We start from the raw sequence: 20,493 nt of genomic DNA on the forward strand, positions 1-20,493 counted from the left end.
CAGTTTTCGCGCGCTGCTGCCGCGCAGGCGCAGAGCGGGACTTCGCAGCCCGGGCGTCTGGGGCTGCAGCTGGGTCGCTGTGGTCTGTGCGCCAGGCCCTCGTTAGGGGGCATCTCTTCTTGTGCCTGGTGTCCGCAATGGCGGAGGCAATGGATTTGGGCAAAGACCCCAACGGGCCCACCCATTCCTCGACTCTGTTCGTGAGGGAGGATGGCAGTTCTATGTCCTTCTACGTGCGTCCTAGCCCGGCTAAGCGCCGGCTCTCGACGCTCATCCTGCACGGCGGCGGCACCCTGTGCCGGGTGCAGGAGCCCGGGGCCGTGCTGCTGGCCCAGCCGGGGGAGGCGGCGGCCGAGGCCTCGGGCGACTTCATCTCCACGCGGTACGTCCTAGACTGCGTGGAGCGCAACGAGAGGCTCGAGCTGGAGGCATATCGGCTGGGCCCGGCCGCAGCGACGAAGCCCGGCTCCCGGACTGAGAGCGCCGCCGCCGGGCAGCCCGCCCCGCAGCCGGACCGGGGGCGAATCGCCTTCAGCTACGCGGACGACCTGGCCATCCTGACCTACGTGAAGGACAATGCCCGCTCGTCCAACTCCGTCACGGGCAACGCCTTGTGGAAGGCGATGGAGAAGAGCTCGCTCACGCAGCACTCGTGGCAGTCCCTGAAGGACCGCTACCTCAAGCACCTGCGGGGCCAGGAGCACAAGTACCTGTTGGGAGACGCCCCAGTGAGCCCCTCCTCCCAGAAACTGAAGCGGAAGGCTGAGCAAGACCCGGAGGCCGCAGACAGCGGGGGTGAGGCGGGCGCGCGCGGGCGGGTCGGCTGGGGGGCCTGCCCCTGGTCCGGTGGGCATCCATTTTGGCGTCTTCGGCCGCGGCGCCCGCCCCTCCCCGCTTGACATCCGGGTAAAAGCGCACCATTTTCTACTCTCTTTAGTTTACTTTCCTAGGAGCTAAGATGTTGACATGGTTCCTGTTCAAAAGGTGCGTAGTCTGTAAGAGTTCTCACCCTTCTGCTCACCCCCTACAGCTACCCAGTTTTCTTCCCCAGAGGCAACGTGTGAACCAGATTCTTGGGTATCTTTACAGAAACTGTTTCAAAAAAATACTTCTTCACGTAAATTCCGCATAAACTTTTTTTAAAGACATGCCAGACCCGTTTATTTTCATGTTTTGGTTTAATTCCCTGCATGTTGACACCAGAAGATTCCCGTCAGTTGGAAGGCGCTTCTTGGTCTCGCTCAGGTGAAGTGGGTTGTTAACGCAGTTGATTTGAATGTTGGTGTAAGGTTAGGACACAGCGTAAAGATAAGACGCGTCACTTCTGATATAATGGGTATTGATAGCTTCAGCTGACACACCGTTTTGTTTAAAGAGGCATGCTTACCCGCCCCCCTTCCCTTTTCTTTCCTTTTGTGGCTATTCCATGTAACAGTTGGGAGTCTGAGGAGGTAAATCTGTTTTTTCTGTTCAGTGTGCTTAGTAGGAATTTTGTTTTTGGTAGAAGTGATGTTTCAGGTTCATTCATTCAGAAACGTGAGTGTCAGACACTTATCTTGCTGGGTATAACAATAAGTAAAAGTCCCTGTGGTCATGGAGCTTAACATACTACTGGGCAGTGATAAGTGCTACAGAGGAAAATAAATCAGGGTAGGGGCTGGGGAGGAGGTTGTTTTCTACAGAGTGATAAAAGAAGGCCACTACATAAGCTGATATTTGAGTGGAGATCAAAGGAGATGAAAGAGCATGTTAGGTATACTGAAGAAGTATTCCAGGCAAAGGGAATATTAAGTGCAGAGGCCCTGAGGTGGGAATATGGCTGGTATTTTCTTGGAGCAACAGAGACTATGTCTGGAATGGAGTAAGCTAAAGGGATAATTCTAGGAGCAAGGACAGGACTATGAGTATAGGTGACGTAGATTAGGTTCATGTTTTGATGATGATATTTAAATGTAAAAGTTAAAATCCTAAAGTGACTAAGAGAAAAATATGGATGAGTATACTTTTTACTTATTTTTTCAGTTCATTTGCAGTTTATTGATCTTTTTTATTGACATAAAATTGACGTGCAATATTCTACCAGTTTCACATGTACAGCATAGTCAACACTTATATGTACTATGAACTGATCACCATAGTAAGTCTAGTTACCATCTGTTACTATACAAAGTTTATACAATATTGAATTTATTCCCAGTGCTGTACTTTGCATCCTCTGACTTACATTATAACCAGAAGTTTGTACATCTTGGTCCCTTTCACTCATTTTGCCCCACCCCTGCTTCCACTCTGGCAAGCACCACTCTGTTCTGAGTCTGGGTTTTTTTGACTTTGTTTTTTAAATTCCAGTTATAAATGAAATCATATGGTGTTTGTCTTTCTCTGTCTTATTTCACTTAATACAATGTGGGTTCATCCATGTTGTTGCACGTGGCAAAATTTTTACAGTTGAGTAGTATTGCATTGTATCTCTTTTTTAACCATTCATAATCAATGGACACTTAGGTTGCTTCCATACCTTGGCTGTTGTGAAATAATGCTGCAGTAAACATAGGGGTGATATATTGTGTTCTTTGCTTTCAGTAAATATCTGGAAGGGTAGCTACTGGATCATAGGTAATTTTATATATTTTTAATTTTTTGAGGACCCTCCAAACTGTTTTCCAAAGTGGTTGCACCAATTTACATCCTTACCAACAAAGCATGAGGATTCTCTTTTCTCCACATCCTCTCACACACTTATTTCTTGTCTTTTTGAGAATAGCTGTTCTGACAAGTGTGATGTGATACCTCATTGTGGTTTTTGATTTGCATTTCGCTAATGATTAGTGATGTGGAACATCTTTTCATGTGCCTGTTGGCTCTCTGTGTCTTTGGAAAAATGTCTCTTCAGGTCCTCTGTTCATTTTTTAATTAGATTGTTTGCTTTTTGTTACTGAATTGTATGAGTTCTTTATGTATGCTGGATATTGACCTCTTGCTGGATATGATTTGCAAATATTGTCTCCCATTCTGTAAGTTGCCTTGAATATACTTTTTAATATTGGCATGGTGATAGTTCTGAAACCAAGAACACTAAGGAAAAGTTTTATGTATTTGATTACTAAAAATTAAAAACCTCTCATAAGAAAGTCACAGGACAAATTGAAATATAGTCCCAATACGTTGGAATAAAGTTAGTTCCCTTAATGTCCAAAGAGCCTGAAGAAGTTAGTAAAAGAAAAAGTAGTGGGAAAATGAGCAAATGAAATGGAACAAGAAGTTTCCATAAAGGGAAATAAATAAATGCCAATAGACAAATGCAGAATATTGTGATTAAATAAAAGTAAATTAAACCTTAATCAGAGGACCAATATAGGCCATGCCTGGACTTCTGATCCATGGAAACTGAAATAACAAATGTGTGTGCTGGTGTTTTTTAGAAAGGAAAGTTAGAGCAAGGAAATATATTTCATCTGTCATATTGGCAGAAATTAATAAAATGACTAACATCCAGAGTTAGGTATATGAAAACAAGTATACTGCATTATTAATAGAAGGAAATTGGAACAGTGCCCTCTTTGGAGGGCTTTTTGACAGCAGCTAATAGCATTTAAAATTCCTGTTCCCTCAAACATGGTAATATTGCTTTTAGGAATTTATCCTACAGATAAGAGTAAAGAAGAGTACACAGTGAAAAGTGAGTCTCCTTGATAGATGCCCCTTCCCTCACTTCCTCTCCCAGAGGCAACCACTATATCGTCCCTTGTCTGTGTCCTGTTTGCTCATAGTAACACTAGCACATTAAATATCAGTTTGTTCTGCACGTTTTTTTTAAACTTACTGAAGTTTTTGAGTGTCTGTGCTTTCCTTTTCACTGTGTTTTATTGTGTGATTAATCATAGTTTGCTTACTTTTTATTACAGAAAATTTTTAACACTTAGAAAAATAGAGCAGTATAACGAACTATACTGCATGTGCCCATCACCCACCTTCACCTGATAATAGTTCATGGCCAGTGTTTTCATCTGAACCTTTCCTCCCAACTTCTGGGATTATTTTGAAGCAAATGCCAGGCATCGTACCATTTTATCTATTTTAGCGTGTATTTCTAAAAGAGAACTTTTCAAAAAATTACTATTTTTAAAGTTTATATAATTGGCTTAATTTTGTGTATGGTATGTGTGTCTTTTAAATTTAAATTTTTACTGTGATAAAATACGTAAAATTTACTATTTTACGTGTTTTTAAGTGATCACTTAGATGGCATTAAGTACATTCACACTGTCATGGCAACCATCACCACCATCCAGCTCCAGAGCTTTTTTGTCTTCCAAAACTGAAACTCTGCACCCAATAAAGACTAACTCCCCATTCCTCTGGCCTCTGACAACCACTAATCTACTCTCTATGAATTGATGTCTGTAGGTACCTCATATGAGTGAAATCATACAATATTTGTCTTTTTGTGACTGGCCTATCTCATTTAGCTTAATGTCTTCAAGGTTCATACATGTTGTAGCATGTATATGAGAATTTCACTCCTTTTTAAGGCTGGATAATATTTCAGGGTATGGACACGCCACATTTTATTTATCCAGTCATTCATCAGTGGACTCTTAGGTTTCCATATCTTGGATGTGAGTGATGCTGCTATGAATATGGATGTACTAATATCTGTTTGAGACCCTGCTTTCATTTCTTTTGAGTACATTCTCAGAAATGGAATTGCTGTGTCATATAGTAATTTTATGTTTAAGATTTTGAGAAATTGCCATACTATTTCCCAGTTATGTGTGTTAATACATGGAGAGATTGTATAACCGCCACCAAAGTCAGGATACATAATAGTTCTATCTCAGAAAATGTCCTTGTGTTGCTCCTTAGTAGTCAGTTTTTGTTAAGTGGAAAAGAGAGCAGAGTTAAATCCTCAGAGAACAAAGAGTAAAATGGAAACAGAAGGTTATTTAGCTTTAGGAGGTCCTCCTTTTGTATATGGTATGTGCTAGATTGCGGTGTACCCCCCACATCTGCTTTTGGTAGCTGGGAGAACTGCCTTGCCCAAAGTCCTTTCATCTTAGGGTGGCAGGCACCTGGTGATCTGTGTGAAGTTATAATGTCTTGGCTCCCTGTCCCCAACTTGGTCCGCTGTGAGAATGACTTGCCCATGGTTTCAGCTGAGGTTTTGTTGGAATTCTTCACAGCTCATCTCCTGTCCTTTCCTGCTTTCTTCTCTTCAACAGGTGTTTCCTCTCAGAATCAACTTCTCAGAGAACCCAGTTTATAGCAGTTTTGCTAATTTGTAAAATCTATAAATACAAGGCAAAAAATGATTTTAAGCCATAAGAGTATTTTATATTAGAACCTAGGAAAATTATCACCATTTGGATTGTACAACTTTTTATAAGCAAGAATAGAAATTATTGAACATGCATGTCCTATGTTTTTCTTAATCCTTCTGATCAATAACAGATGTCTTTTTTTTTTTTTTGAGAGGGCATCTCTCATATTTATTGATCAAATGGTTGTTAACAACAATAAAATTCTGTATAGGGGACTCAATGCACAATCATTAATCCACTCCAAACCTAATTCTCAACAGTCTCCAATCTTCTGAAACATAACAAACAAGTTCTTACATGGTGAACAAATTCTTACATAGTGAATAAGTTCTTACATGGTGAACAGTACAAGGGCAGTCATCACAGAAACTTTCGGTTTTGATCACGCATTATGAACTACAGACAATCAGGTCAAATATGAATATTCGTTTGATTTTTATACTTGATTTATATGTGAATCCCACATTTCTCCCTTATTATTATTAACAGATGTCTTTTAATAGAGAAAAAGTGCAGGCTCATTTCTGGCCAAAAGCTTACAGAGCATACACTGTATTTTGGTTTCTGCAAACGAGGCTAATTCTAATCTGGTGGTGGTCTCTTTGCTAGAACCACGGAATAAGAGAACTCCAGACTTGCCTGAAGAAGCAGAAGCAGCTGAGAAATTTGTGACAGAGGAGATGCAGGAGAAGGAAGAAACGGTCAAAAAGATTCTTGTAGAAGCCACCCGGGAGTTTGAGGAGATTGTGGTATGTCAGTTAGATTTGACCCACATGTTTTCCTAGCTCCATTCTTTTCCTTTGAAGTTGGTCATCCCATCCACCCTTTCCAAAGACCTGAGGCCCGGAAAGGTAAGAGAGAAGTTCACAGCGGAGGAGGACAATGGAAAACGGGACTGATTTAGGTTCTCGGCATATAGCTTTTAGTTTTTTTTTTTTCTCTTACTGAAGTATCATTGATACACAATCTTATATTGGTCTCACATGTACAACACAGTGGTTCAACAGTTACCCACATTATTAAATCCTCACCCCCAGTAGTGCAGTTACTATCTGTCAACACGAGACGATGTTACAGAACACTGGCCTAGCTTTTAGGTTTTGATAGAACAACTTAAGGAGGAGGAGAGAAAAAAATTGGGAATTATTTTGAAATAGTAGAGAGCATCCCATTTTTAGTACTTTGATCTCAGTGTGTTTTTCAAAGTTTAGACTAGATTTGTCTTTTTAAAATGTTTGTGTACTTCTCAGGAAAATGTGATTTTTAAAAGAGTTTAATTTTTTTATCAAGAAAGTAGTTTTTTATGTACTTAGAGCTTTTTGGAATTTTTTAGCGCTTCCATATTCAGTTTAGTTTCTCCTGCTTTGTTGTAGCCCCATACTTAATCATAGTATAAAGGCAGGAACTAAAATAATGAGGAATTAAAAAAATCCAAATTATATTTGCATATCTTCTTCAAGAAAAGGGATCTTATAAATTAACTTTTCTTACACAAAGAAAAATGGTTAGGCCTCATCCTAGCACAGGAAAATAATTAAAAGTTTCTGTAATTGGCAAGTGAAGGAATACATGGTTAATGACAGAATTTAAGAATAATTGCCTTTTGTAGTCTGAATTTTGCTTTATTATTTGATATTTGGATCATTTTCCACAAACATTCAAATGCTTTCAACAACTCTTAAACATGACCTACACAGGTCTCTTCTCATAAAATATGCTTTATAGTGCCTAAATGTAATACAGTGTGGAGGCCCTAAGATAGTCACGCAGCAGTGGTGTTTGAGTTCTTAGGTGAAGGCATTGGCAGGCACTGGAGATGGAGTGATAAAATTCCTGCCCTATGGAGCTTATAGTCTGAGAGTGAAGTACTTCTAACATATAATCTAATGCACACATACGTGCACGCACATACAACATACACACACGTTTGTGTTTGTTTTTTCATATTCAGTGTAACTTCTAATGTTCTGTTGAAATACCATAGTTAATTATACATATGCACACATGTGCATTGTATATAACCCCCACCTACACACACACCCTTACTCCATCACATACATACACATATACACATACATCCAACATGTATAAATGTGAGGAGGAACATATGAGAGGAACTGAAGGAAGTCCAGTGTGATTCGGGTGAGAAGGGCAAGGAGGTGATAGTTGTGAGATACCAGATACTGTAAAAGTGAGTGTGCTGTAATGAGGGACTGGCCGTATTCATTACTTTCTCTAGGTGGACGAGAGCCCTGATTTTGAGATACACATAACAATGTGTGATGATGACCCACCCACGCCTGAGGAAGACTCAGAAACACAGCCTGATGAGGAGGAGGAGGAGGAGGAAGAGAAAGTTTCTCCACCAGAGGTGGGAGCTGCTATTAAAATCATCCGGCAGTTAATGGAGAAGTTTAACTTGGATCTGTCAACAGTTACACAGGCCTTCCTAAAAAATAGTGGGGAGCTTGAGGCTACTTCCTCCTTTTTAGAGTCTGGCCGGAGGGCTGATGGATATCCCATTTGGTCCCGACAGGATGACTTAGATTTACAAAAAGATGATGAGGCTGCCCGAGATGCATTGGTCAAAAAATTTGGTGCTCAGAATGTAGCTCGGAGGATTGAATTCCGAAAGAAATAATTGGAAAGAATGAGAAAGAAAAGTTGTGGCATATCATGCCACAATTACAAAATTTGTGACCATCAAACTTTAGAGATTCTCACCTTAGAATTGGCACTTGTCTTCTAATCAATGCTGCTATTGCTCTGTCAGTCTTAGATTGTGTAGCCAAGCAGAATTGTATAGGAGGATACAAATATAAGAAATCGGATATATTTAGAGATGTCCCAGCAGTATCAGTGTGTTCCTGAAAGGAAAATTGTAACCAGGGAGAGGTTGGTCTCCCAAGGTAAGAAACCTTTTCTGGAATGGAACCCCTGCTATATTGATGATGGGAGCTGATGACAGAGTCAAAGGAGGAAAATTAGGAGATTGGTTTTTTTCAGGCAACATGAATAAAGAGCTGCCTATCCTTTGGCAGAAGCTTGTCCAGATTGTGGTAGATTCCAAATCCATACTCTAGAAATATGGAACGATTTAATTTACAGGGCTTTGAACATGGATTGTCTCAAGCCCTTGCATCTCCTGGTAAGCTCTGATTTCTAGACTTCTTTGAAAACCCCGTATTATCTTTGCTAACTTGATACCTGGGAACCTTGCTCCTTGGCTGTGCTTTTCTGTACTTATCAGTTAAGTATAGATATATTTCTTTACCTACAGTTTTGTTTGAAGCATACACAAAACCCTAGAGTCTCAAAAATAGTCTTGAATTTAAGTTTATTGAGGTTGATTTTGTGCTAAAGACTGTGCTAGATTTAAAAATCTGTGGATTCTTTGTTGTGTTGTTTTCATTACTGAAAATAAATAGAACTTTGTATTTGAGTCTCCAACAAGTGTTTTCTTTGTATTCATAAAACCCTTTAGATATACAAACCATAATGAAACTCATAGAACATAAGAAAGGTGCTAATTCTTCTGGATGAAGCGAAGATGTGCATTCAGGGACAGTGAGAGATGTCAAAATAAGGGGAACTACTGAGAGCCAAAGGGGAGAGAAGCCAGTCAGGAACCAGCAGGTGCATAATGGAAGGTGTCAATGCCCCACCCATGTTGCCCCGGTGTTTGCTGTTCCAGCACGTGTCGCCACCAGGAGTCTTACTGCAGGCACCTGCTTGAGGCTTCCTGTGCTTGGAGTGCTGTGGAGTTCATGCCTCTGGGAGTGGCTTTCAACTAGTGCCAAGTGGGAATTACAGGATGGACACCTAACTTCCTTTCTGGCCAGAGAAATAGCATAATAGAATATTTGAGAATTACTCCTTGAGTGGAATAATCATTTCCACAACATCAATTAGAGGTCCCCAGCAGAAATAAGCATATGCTAATCTGTTTATGAATGCACCCTTTGTGGGCTTCCTTCTCTTGTTCCACATCCACACTTCCCTACTAGTGTATCCTGGAATCCTCTATTACATAGCAGTTTTTATAATCTGCTTCTGGGGGAACCCAGCCTAAATCAAAGTGCTTAACCTTTCCCACTTCCTTAGTATGTTGGAAGAATGCACTTGCACCCGGTAGTAACTTGGCTCACTGTAGTAATGATTCTTAAATGGGGATTGGGAAGGATTCTTAAATGGGGATTTAATGAGTATTTGTTTAAAATGTGTTCTCCATTCTGATATGACTTCAGGGTGGTTGAAAATCATTGTTTTAGATATTTGATGGCGATATATAGGATGTCTGTAGTGAAGTCCCCCTACAGGGTTAGAAATTCAGTTTTGTCAAAGCATGTGCAAAAGGGTCTAAATTAATTTTACTCAGATTCATAAAAGACATGTTTAAACCAAAACACACCAGCCTACAGTGCTCATTGTAAACCAGTAACTTTTAAATACCTGGCTTGGTAATTTCTGGTCATCTCACTTCTTGGGTGGGGAGATATAATGGGGAAGCATTATCAGAGGTATTTTTAGAGCACAAATCTACGAAAGGAAAATGAGTTAGATTGTAGGGCTAGTGGCATTGAGCTATATCTGCATCTGCTCCGAAGACCAGTTATTCAAGTCTTGAAGTGGGGATACCTCTCCCTTGAGCTGCCAGATTCTTGTTCTTTGGGTTTCTTTTCTTGAACTCATGAGTCTGGCTGTGCTTGTCTGCTTGTGGTCCAAGAGACATAATTTCTTAGCTGTTGAATTCTGGGCCTGCCTCAGTGTTCCTCCCCCTGCTACTCCGAATGTCAACTTGAATTTCTTCAGGTCTTAGGTAACTTGTACAACTTTATTAATGGCAGAAACATTCCTTTCTGTCTCTTCTTCCCCTGCAGCTGTGGGTTACCCTTTTGGTATTTGGTTTTTTGTTGTGCCCTGTTCGTTTTAAGAGGTTTAAGCTGCTGCTTGAGTTACTCTGATCATCTGTTATTTTTGGTCTGATGTTATTTGTTGGATCACATGCCCACCTGCCTATACCAATGAGGTGTATTTAGTAGCATGTAACAGAAAACCCTAACCTAAAGGACTTTAAACAATGAGGGGATTTATACCATGTGTATATAACAAGGAGTCCTGAGGTAAGGTGGTTTCAGGGTTCTTTGCATTTTTCTGCTCTGCCATCCTTAACTTGTCCTGTAAGCTGCTTCTCTTGTGGCTGATAGGTGGCTGCTTCAGTTCCAACAGCAGAAGAGGGAGGATTTCCTCCTGTGTGTCTCCTTTCTTGGTGGGCAGCCTTCCCCAGAGCCCTCCTAGACTTCTCATTGGCCAGAATTATGGCACATGCCCCTATCTAACTCTTTCTAAGTGAAATTGACTTGGTCAATTCAGATTAATCAAGATCTATTCTCTATGGGCTGCAGATTGTGTAAACTTTCTTGGGAATGTAGCCTGAAAGGAGAGGGTGGGGTGAATACCCAAATCAAAGCCAGGGAGGTTAGGATCTGCTAAAAACTTCCTTTGTGCAGACAAACCCTTCTCTGGGAGCTAGACTGTTGTATCCAGGAGTGTGATATTATTGTCAGCTGGACTTAACCTTTTGAGTTCTCATATGTCACCTTCCCTGTAACTTTCCTTAGGGTCTTTAATTTGCTTCCTGAGCGTATTTTCTTAAGGCATATTTGATCTATGCTTCTCTATCAATAATAATGATTACCTTGAAGCTGACTCTATGTCTTCCTGGTCTTTTTCTCTCAGGTTCTGCATCTTTCAATATAGTTGTGCCTGTCAACAAGGAGGGCTTCTGCAATTCATTCTTTAGATTTTCCACCTGCTTTTACTTTTGATAGTTTATTGGACCTGGAATCTTTCTGGGGAATAGATAAGATTGTTTTATGAGTTTATGACCTGCCACCTTGGGCTGTCCAGCCATGAGGTCATAAATTGGTGTCTGAAGATGTGCAAAGCTCATCTGGGCTCTGTGGAGAAGCTTGCTGACGCTTGTTGTGCCTGATGATTTGTGTATTTCATTGATAGCTATTGTCCACAATACGGACTTAAGGAAATCAAATTATTTTGTAACATTTTTAGAGCAGGCAGTGGAAACTTTACAAATAGCTTTTAGTGGGTGTTGAAACAGTTAAACAAGAAGGCCGTTAGGCTGGGATGGCTCTGGTGCCTTTGGTACCCTCTGTAAACCAAAACCTAAGCCAGACACAGTTCACTTGAATCTAAGAAAATGCAAGTCAAGGAAGTAAGTTCGGTTCCACAAAGAGGTGCACCAGAGGAAAGACAGTAGGACCCAGGGAGGCCCCAGCGTAGCAAAGAGGGAGGCCTCAGAAGAAACCACACCTGCAGAAACTTTGATGTTGGACTTCCAGCCTCCAGAACTGAAAAAATAAGTTTTTTAAGGCACCTAGTCTCTGTGTGCTGTTAACACTGTCAAATATTTATATCAGATGCTTTTTTTGTAGATTTGTGCCATTAATATGTGTGTGTCTACATATGTATGTGAGTTTTAATTGCCTTGGTGATGAAAATATAGCTTAATACTAGGAAAAATAACTTACTGACTACAATTTGACCATAAATATTGATGCTGGAATATTCTGTACTTGTGCTTTAGTGTATAAATAGCTAGATAGTCTTGCATATAATGTACTGTGACACCAGTAAGGGTGTCCACCTCACAAGTGTTTGTATTAGGGTAAAACTGGTATCTTTGTAGGACTAGATGTATGTGTACATCTAGTACATCTTTTGTGACCTCACTCAGGCACCTTTTGACACATGGAATGCAAGCAAAACAAATGTAACAAAACAATGCAAAATGAAAATTAACAAAGTAATATTTTTCAAAGGTATTTTTTTCTAGCAAGGCAAACCCTTGTAAAGATGTGAGGTTTCTACATATTGCTGGTGCAGTTGGCTGAGGGGATGAGATGGTTCTCCAGCTGACTGTGTATGTTGCAGGCATAAGGCTGTCTCAGCGTGTCCCTTCGAGGATCCCATTCTGCAATCAGAGCCTGGCAGGCCTCGTCCCACCGTTGTGTAATGTAGGATATGTCCACCTGACCCAAATCTCGCAATTGGTGTTTTCTATGCTCAGGATGCGGCTGAGAATAGTCCTTAAATTGCAGTATTCCTGTGCCAGTCTGGTCTTTGGCATTCTGGCATTTTTCTTGGTTTTGTGGCCAGGAAGGAGTCTGAGTACCAGAGAGGTCTCCCCCTGGAGCTGGTGGTATTGGCAGGTAATTCCTAAGAGTGAGAGGAGAGGGGGAGGTTGCTCCTCTCTGCACAGCCTGCATGGGCTGCACTGTCATGACGCTTGGTCCTTGGCTCATGCAGGGGACAGAGGACACATGGGATGGGAGAAGAGCAGGCAGAAATGTTTGGTTCCTGCTGGAAGAATTAGTGGAAGGAAAATGAGACCAGCCTGGGAGAGTGGACAGGTTGATTTGCCGCTGCGGGGCTGTCTGATCTGGTCTCCTGTTTGGACCATCTACCAGGGAGTTCACGGGCTCGCTTCTGGGTTGCTCTGGGTACAGACATCTTTGGTTCTTGAACCACGTCTATGTGAGGAAGAAGGGAGACATGGCATTGTAAGACAAGTGGTTCTGCCTCTTTCTTATACTGTGCAAAGTAAAGGGGCTATTAACACAGGCCCTAATATCAGGATAATTTTATATATATGAAATGTATATACGAAATTAATTACTCTGGTTCATGGGTTCAGTATGTGTGTATGTATATGTATATTCTTATATATGTGTATACATGTGTGTTTATGTAAACAAATTGAGGTCAACACTCAGTGATCAACAGTAGATGAGTTGAAAAGGCATATACTCTAGAATCTTCCCTCAAATTTCAACAGTGGGTCAGCAAACAAGTTCTTTTAATGAGGTTAACATTTTTCTCCTCTTTGCTGTGTGTGCCTAAGAATACCTATGTTGTACACATGTATAAATCTGATCAAGGGTCAATAAACACAAATAAGTGTTTGTGAGTGTTTCTGTGCCAGTAAACCTATGAACATATTGCCTAGTCATGAACATTTAACACATATTAAATCACTATCCTCATAACTTAGGTAGAAGAGTTACTCAATAGGGGTGAATATGTTCTGCAACTGAAGGACACTGGATTTGCATCTGTAGATTTTTTTTTTCTGGGGTATCACAAATAGGAGAGGGGAAATGGGCAGGGTGTCTAGTTAGTAGAGGTCAGGAATGCTAAAATATATCCTACTAGGCACAGGACAGCCCCTTATGAGAAAGAATTATGTGGCCTAAAATGACAACAGTGCCAAACTGTAGGAAACCTGACAGTGTTCTCAAAACAGACAGTTAACTTCCACATCTTCCCACTTCTTTGATGCCAGTGATTGTAAATGGATCACTGACAATTTGGTGTGAAAATTCTTCCTTTTGCAAGGAATGTAACTTGCAATGCTGGGTATTTACCATCCCATATATTTGCCCTTGGTGACACTGATAATCCAAGATAGGTCAGAGTTTTCCAGAAACTCTTTAGGGGGCGGTAAGATAAGACATGTTTGGTGACACAGGCATAGAACTTACTTGAATTCTTGATTCCCGAATGCCTGTTTGTTTAGCCAATTTTTTTCTGGTTGTAATATCAGGGAATCGGTTCCTCTCAAAGGCTTGAACTAGGATGGTTGATTGAAATCTCTTGATGGATGTCTGGTCTTGTCTGGTTTCTTTTGGGAAGTATTCTAAAGAACACAGAGCAAAAGATGGCTTTTAGGACAGTTTTCACATTTGAACTGGAAATTCAAACTTGAGAAGATAATGCCGACCACACTTAACTCCCACGGAATTCCCCTGAGGTGACAGAAGAGAAGGACATCACTCTGCTTATGGCAGCAAGACCACAAAAGGGCCATAGCCCTGCTTGCTAGGAGCCAGCCCATCCCACCTGACAGTGGGGCCATGCTGATGTTCTGACACTAGGGAGCCCAGGACAAGCTGTATCTGGCCTCCTGAGGTAAGGAATTTTTCTGTGGGGAATTTGGGTACAGCATGCAGAATCATTTCCATTCAATGGGACCCACTGAAGAGGGGAATTTGGACCAGTGGGTTCTCACCTTGAGTCCAAGGCTGATGCTGGTCCTTTCCCTGGCTTTGGCCTTTTCCTAAGGAGCATCTGGATCCCAGTTGCCTCTGCATCACTCTGTGGTTTTTAAACCAAGTCTGTGTGGGAGGAGAAGATACAAAAGTCATGCAACTCAGTCTGTGTCAATCCAAATATAAATGCAGTTAAAACTGATTTGGTTTAACTGCCACTGGGATAACATCTGCAAGAGAAAGGTGATGGAGCACCTAGGAATGATGTTACTCTTCGCATACAATCCAGGAAAGCACACAGTCCACTCTCAGCTCGAGTTAGCATTTCTCTTATGGTCATTCTCATGATATGCCAAGAAAATTGAAGTTTTAAGAGATACTGTTTGTTCTCTCCAAGAAAATCAGTATCCACCTGCCTGATCCACTCCCCATAGCAGGTCTTCAATGTCTGAATGCCTTTCCTTGGCCGCCATCATCTCTTCATAAGAAATACCACTTCGTAATACACAATACATATGGAACTGATTTCGGAAAATAATTTCTTTAAATGGGGAGTAGAATTAGCTGCAGTCAGGAGCTCATCCACATTCCCTCTTGTTTATCCCATGGTCAGCGACAGATACGGAAACTTGTAGGGACACTACTACTTGCTGTGAAGCTATTGTCACTGACATAACCAGGTGTAAATTCTTTGCTAATTTCCTCATTACTGGAGTCAGAATTGCAGTGTACTTTCTAATTATTTTGATAATGAGATAATTTGTATTTATTTTGATAATTTGATAATTTGTGATAAGATTTAGGGTGTTAATGACAATCAGCATGTAACAAATCACTCAAAGTCCCAGGCATTGTGCTAATAATAATAAGTTAATTAATGAAAATGTTTTCAGATAAGAAGTCTTAAGCACAGGTGGAAACTGGAAACTAACGAATAAATTAATTAATACTGCGGCAGAGTCAATCTTATCCTACGTTCTTTCCTAGACTTGCTGTCTTCCACATCAGTTCAAATGGGCCCAGAATCTGTCCTGCAGCCAATCACCAGGTATTCCCACAGGATGTACCTTTATTACTGGGATTTGAGTAAACTCTTGTCTTCTACAACCACAGCAAATGCATGGGGAGTTAAGAAAAATTTCTTCTCCCATGCATCCCCTTGAGGATCTTATATATAGCCAATGGCTTTTTGAAGACTATATATTTGATACAGAAATCTGAATTCATTATTTTCCTCTAAAGGCACATTTTTAGTGATCTTCATTGCTTTAAATAACTGTTTCCCCTGGTATTATTTTATTGTTTACAGCTATCTCCTTACTAACTGAAGAAATCCAACTTATTTTCATTTTTATATCAGTTATATTCAAAATAATGTGGGATTTTACTTTATACACTAATGTGTATGAATCACACTTCAGATACTAACTTTAAAAAACTAGTCCAAAAAGTGGGGTCTTATATGAGTTCTTGCTCCAGTTTCCTCATAATACATACTAATTAGTATTCTGTGGTGTATATTCTATACCTAATGACACACATCGTTACCATAGCAATTTAATTTCCTAGATTCTCTAAATCTTAAAATTGATTTAATTATCTTCTATTAGAAGAGCTGGAGCCAGGATGTTCTCCCCCCGCGTCAGTGAATATATTCAACCGGTATTTCCCCCATCGGTAAAAGTCATAAACAGAGTTCTTGTTTTTATTTTTATTTTTTAATATTATAAAACAGGAAAACCTTCCAAGCAACAAACCTGACATAAGAGAATTGCCTGAACGTGTGAGTCTAGCCTTTCTCGTTACCTTGAATCTGACAATACAATAAAACAGAAACCCAGTCCTTACCTGAATTTTGGATTCTGGAATGCCAATTTCCTCGGCCAATTGTTTCCTGGTAGCTTTATCAGGGTAAGGGTTGTGTTCAAACCACGCTTGGAGGATATCCTTTTGCCTCTGGTTGTAAACCACCTTGCCTTGCCAGTTATCTTTTGGTAGTATGCCTGATGAAGAGAAAATGGGAGAGTAGTATCAAGGATATGCTTATGGATTATAAATTGTGTGAGCATATATCTTATGTTTATTCCAGGTTGAAAGCCTATAGGTCCATATTATTCTACATTTTTACTTTAGGGATGCAATGAAAGTCATGCTAAACAGGAGACATAGAGATTGAATCTGTATATATAATGGGAAGAAATGACAGTCTGATTTGAATTATCAAAAGAAAAAGTTACTGAAAATTACATGCAAAGAAAATAGAAGCAGTAGGAGCTAGGAAAATAAAACATGGAAAAGGATAAATAAAACACCATAACTGGTATTTGGTGATAAAAATACATCTTATTAAATATAAAATACTAGATAATCCATATATACTTTTCTCCTCTTAAAATGTCAACTTTAAAACTTTCAACAATCTATACATGAGACTCCTGGTTGTCATCTTACATTTGAAATCCCACTTCAAAGCACCTATCAATCCTCAGACACAACTTACTACTAAAAACAGCCCCTATCCCTCTAATTGTGATTTTAACTTTTATAAGCAAAGCATGTAACATCAAAGAAAAGAGCAAACTGCAGAAGAGAATTTACCATTTGCAGTACTGTTCAAATCCATCTTGGGAAGAGGTACTTGGATTCAACAGAGGTGAGTGGGCAACTGAGCAGCTTCCCAAGACAGCTTATCAACCTCCAGGGTAACCCACCCATTCCTTATATATACCCTTCTATCTAATCCCTTCATTCAGTATTTAACACTTTTAGAAAGAAACTTGAAGTAATCAGATTAAGAGGAAGTATAGATTCGACCAGGCAACTTTACATCTATGATAGTGATAAGATTTACATCTATGATTTTTCTACATATTTTCCATATTTGGAAAAATATGTCTTAGCATCTGTGTTCTCTAGTTTACATGTATAAACATTTTGTTCTCTATAATGTTTTAGTACTCTTGTTTCTTAATTATTTGGCTTGATATTATTTTTAATATTATATGGATATCCTTACATCACTTTGTACTTTTCTTCAGCTCTTAATGAAACATTTCTTTTCATGACTGATAGGGTTTTACATGTCGGCTAGTCTATACTATACAGTTATTTGAAAAAACGAGGTGTTGGTTTTAAAGGTGTTTTGTAGATTGGTTAAGTTATATAATCAGTTGGATTAAAGGAGATTATCTTCAGTAATCTGGGTGGGGCTAACCCAATCATCAAAAAGGTTTGGGAGTAAACTATAGCGTTTACAAAGCAAAATAAATCACACCTGGGGACAGAAGCTTCCTCTCCTGCCGGAGTTTCCGTCTGCCCTTCCTAAGGGCCTATCCTACATTTCACTTTTTAAAAAAATTAAAGTATTGTTGCTATACAATCTTTGTATTGGTTTCAACTATACAACACAGTGGTTCAATAATTATCCATACTACTAAATCCTCACCTCCGCTAGTGCAGTTACTATCTGTCAACACAGGAAGATGTTACAGAATCACTGACTGTATTCTCCATGCTGTGCTACCATCCCCATGACCAATTTATGATTGAGAATTTTTGTGCCCCTTTATCATCCTCACCCTCCCCACCCACTGCAACCCCTCTCCCATGGCAACCAGCAGTCACTTCTCAGTGTCCATGAGTCTACTGCTATTTTGTTCACTTTGTTTTGTTTTTTTATTCCACAAATAAGTGAAATGATATGGTATTTGTCTTTCTCTGCCTGGCTTATTTCACTTAGCATAATACCCTCTAGGTCCATCCATGTTTGTGCATGTGGCAGGATTTCTTTTTTTTTAAATTGTTGACTAATATTCCATTGTGTACATATATGTACTGTATCTTCTTTGTCTATTCATCTATTGATGGACACTTAGGTTGCTTCCATAATTTGGCTATTATAAATAATGCAGTGAGCATCTCATTCTTGCCTATCGAGGTGCCACAATTGTATAAGCCAATTCCTTATAACTGTCTTCATATGTGTTTATATTAATGTGCACATACATGTATAGATATAATTTCATTAATTCCCTGTGTGGCTTGAGTTCAGAACACTACTGATTCTGTTTCTCTGGTTGAATACCAAACGATAGAGATGTTGGTACTGGAGATGGGTCTATAAGAACATCCGTCCTGATGGCCCTTCTGCGACTGTGCCTGTCTTAGGTTGTTCCTCCCTTAAGGAATCTTACTGTCTCTGGCTAAACCAGTCATCCTCTGGGGCCAAGCAGGGTGATGTGAGGCATGCGGGGGAGAGAGGAGCAGCGCCCTTTGAGAGGGTCAGTTCTCTGTCTCCTAGATTGGTTATGCCCCATGCCCTCCATGCCCAAAACCTGCCTTGGGGTTTTCTCACCTGTTGGCGGGACCCTGGCTTTGATCACATGTTTTGGGGAAACCAGGTTTCTAATTCAAGGAGGGCCTCTGGCACAAGGCAACTCCATGTATGGGGATTCTAGAAAGGGCTGTGTTTAGGAAGAAGAATCGCAGAACCAGCAAATAGGAAGAAAGGTGAACAGATTGGAAAGGCCTTAGGGATTTGAAAAACCTCAGGGGGCTGGGAGCTCTCCCCCCTCTTTCTTTAATTGAAGCTGTAGGTGATGTAGGTTCATTCGGTCTGCATGGATTCTTTTCTTGAGGGCTCGCCAGCTAATACTAAGCAAAACAAAACGATTATCGCAAACACTAAAGCAAGCAGGCGATGATGGCTAGCATTGCCAGGAACAGCTTATCAGAGTTAGAGTCAGCTGTTGTTTGACCATGGCCTCTCCCTCCTGAGTCAGCCTGCTGAGCTGTCCCCATGTCGGAGGATGGGCTCTCCGCGTTTGTTGTGATGTTGGGTGTCGAGGGAGGTGGACTTCTGGGTGGTCTTCATCCTTATCTGGGGAGTTAACCACTGCATGGTGATGTTTGACCAGTCATTTGGGGAGCCAATGAGGACCTGTAGCAGACTTAGGGAATACAGAAACATGACCTCTCCCCCAGATAAGCGCTGGGTCAGGTCCTTGCCAAAGACCCGTGAGGGGGTCTTTCCATCTGACCAAAGCAAATTTTTTGTTCTGAGGGGTCCAAAATTGGTCGGCTGCTGTGAGGCCTTGCTCATCCACTGAAAGAAAATTGAATGTGAACAGGGCAAGGTTTAGTTGGTTTGTGGGGGAGGTCCCATAGTTTCTGTTTGAATAACTGATTTTTAAGTGTGAGGTGGGTTCTTTCCACCATATCTTGGCCCTGAGGGTTATAAGGAATTCCCACCACGTGTTGGATCTGAAAGGTTGTACAGAAATGTTGGAAGACTTGTCCTGTGTATCCAGGCCCTTTATCAGTTTTATGATCGTAGGAATACCCAGGATGGAGAATGCGTGCAGACAATGAGAGATAATGTGTTTACTGGCCTCTCCAGATTGAGGAGAAGCACATATGAAGCCAGAATAAGTATCAAGGGAAACGTGAACAAAAGGGGTATTTTTAAAGGATGGGACATGGGTGACATCCATTTGCCAGATTTGATTTAGAACCAGGCCTCCAGGGTTGACATCAAGGGGTACCGTAGGCGATAAGGAGTGACAATTTTGGCATGTGCAAACTATCTGTCTAGCCTGTTCTCGGGTGATTCCAAACTGCTTTTTAAGAGTTGGGGAATTTTGATGGAATAACTGGTAAGAGTGTTGAGCTGCCAAGAGCGGAGATTCTGAGAGTAAAGTCAAGCCCTTTGGAGGGAGCTCACGGGCGGTGGCATCAGCAGCCACATTGCCAGCAGTCAGAGGTCCAGGAAGACCAGTGTGTGCATGAAGATATCCAACATACACCGGGCGGGTCCTCCGCCTAAGAGCTACCAGAGCCATATGAAAAAGATGAAAGACTTCCTCAGTGGTGGCTTGAGAAATAACGGCTGTTTCCACAGTATGAAATACCGTGAACACATATATACTATCAGTGTAAACATTAAAGGATTGTTCTGGGTACAACTCAAGCTGTACCTTTCGGGCAGAGCAGTGGTGAGTGCGGTGGGAGCAAGTGCCTTCAGGGGTGTGAACAGCGGCAGTACCTGCACTGGATGCATCCGTGTAGACAGGGATAGCACTGGGGGTGGGTTCACAGTGCAT

The 20,493-nt window shown here is 40.9% G+C and overlaps 2 protein-coding genes across 2 annotated transcripts; one reads left to right on the forward strand and one right to left on the reverse strand.

Moving 5' to 3' along the window:
- The first annotated feature begins 25 nt into the window (after positions 1 to 25).
- Positions 26 to 8,763, forward strand: TERF2IP (TERF2 interacting protein). The gene is made up of 3 exons (XM_017643298.3): positions 26 to 795; positions 5,931 to 6,070; positions 7,561 to 8,763. The coding sequence occupies exons 1-3, from the start codon at positions 138 to 140 to the stop codon at positions 7,960 to 7,962; spliced, it is 1,200 nt and encodes a 399-aa protein (XP_017498787.2). The 5' UTR covers positions 26 to 137; the 3' UTR covers positions 7,963 to 8,763.
- Positions 8,764 to 11,157: 2,394 nt separating this feature from the next.
- Positions 11,158 to 20,493, reverse strand: DUXB (double homeobox B). Its single transcript, XM_073225615.1, has 5 exons — positions 20,368 to 20,493; positions 16,241 to 16,423; positions 14,413 to 14,518; positions 13,886 to 14,040; positions 11,158 to 12,874 (listed from the first exon to the last, which is right to left on the reverse strand). The coding sequence occupies exons 1-5, from the start codon at positions 20,491 to 20,493 to the stop codon at positions 12,209 to 12,211; spliced, it is 1,236 nt and encodes a 411-aa protein (XP_073081716.1). The 3' UTR covers positions 11,158 to 12,208.

The sequence above is a fragment of the Manis javanica genome, chromosome 17, assembly GCF_040802235.1.
Source record: "Manis javanica isolate MJ-LG chromosome 17, MJ_LKY, whole genome shotgun sequence".
NCBI lineage: Eukaryota > Metazoa > Chordata > Mammalia > Pholidota > Manidae > Manis > Manis javanica.

Coding starts and splice junctions, on each gene's coding strand:
- TERF2IP (XM_017643298.3), top strand. CDS start 138: ATGGCGGAGGCAATGGATTTGGGCAAAGACCCCAACGGGCCCACCCAT. Junction 796..5,930: donor GGAGGCCGCAGACAGCGGGG/GTGAGGCGGGCG, acceptor TCTCTTTGCTAG/AACCACGGAATAAGAGAACT. Junction 6,071..7,560: donor GGGAGTTTGAGGAGATTGTG/GTATGTCAGTTA, acceptor TACTTTCTCTAG/GTGGACGAGAGCCCTGATTT.
- DUXB (XM_073225615.1), bottom strand. CDS start 20,493: ATGCACTGTGAACCCACCCCCAGTGCTATCCCTGTCTACACGGATGCA. Junction 14,041..14,412: donor GCATCAGCCTTGGACTCAAG/GTGAGAACCCAC, acceptor TGTGTTCTTTAG/AATACTTCCCAAAAGAAACC. Junction 12,875..13,885: donor TTCGGGAATCAAGAATTCAA/GTAAGTTCTATG, acceptor TTCCTCACATAG/ACGTGGTTCAAGAACCAAAG.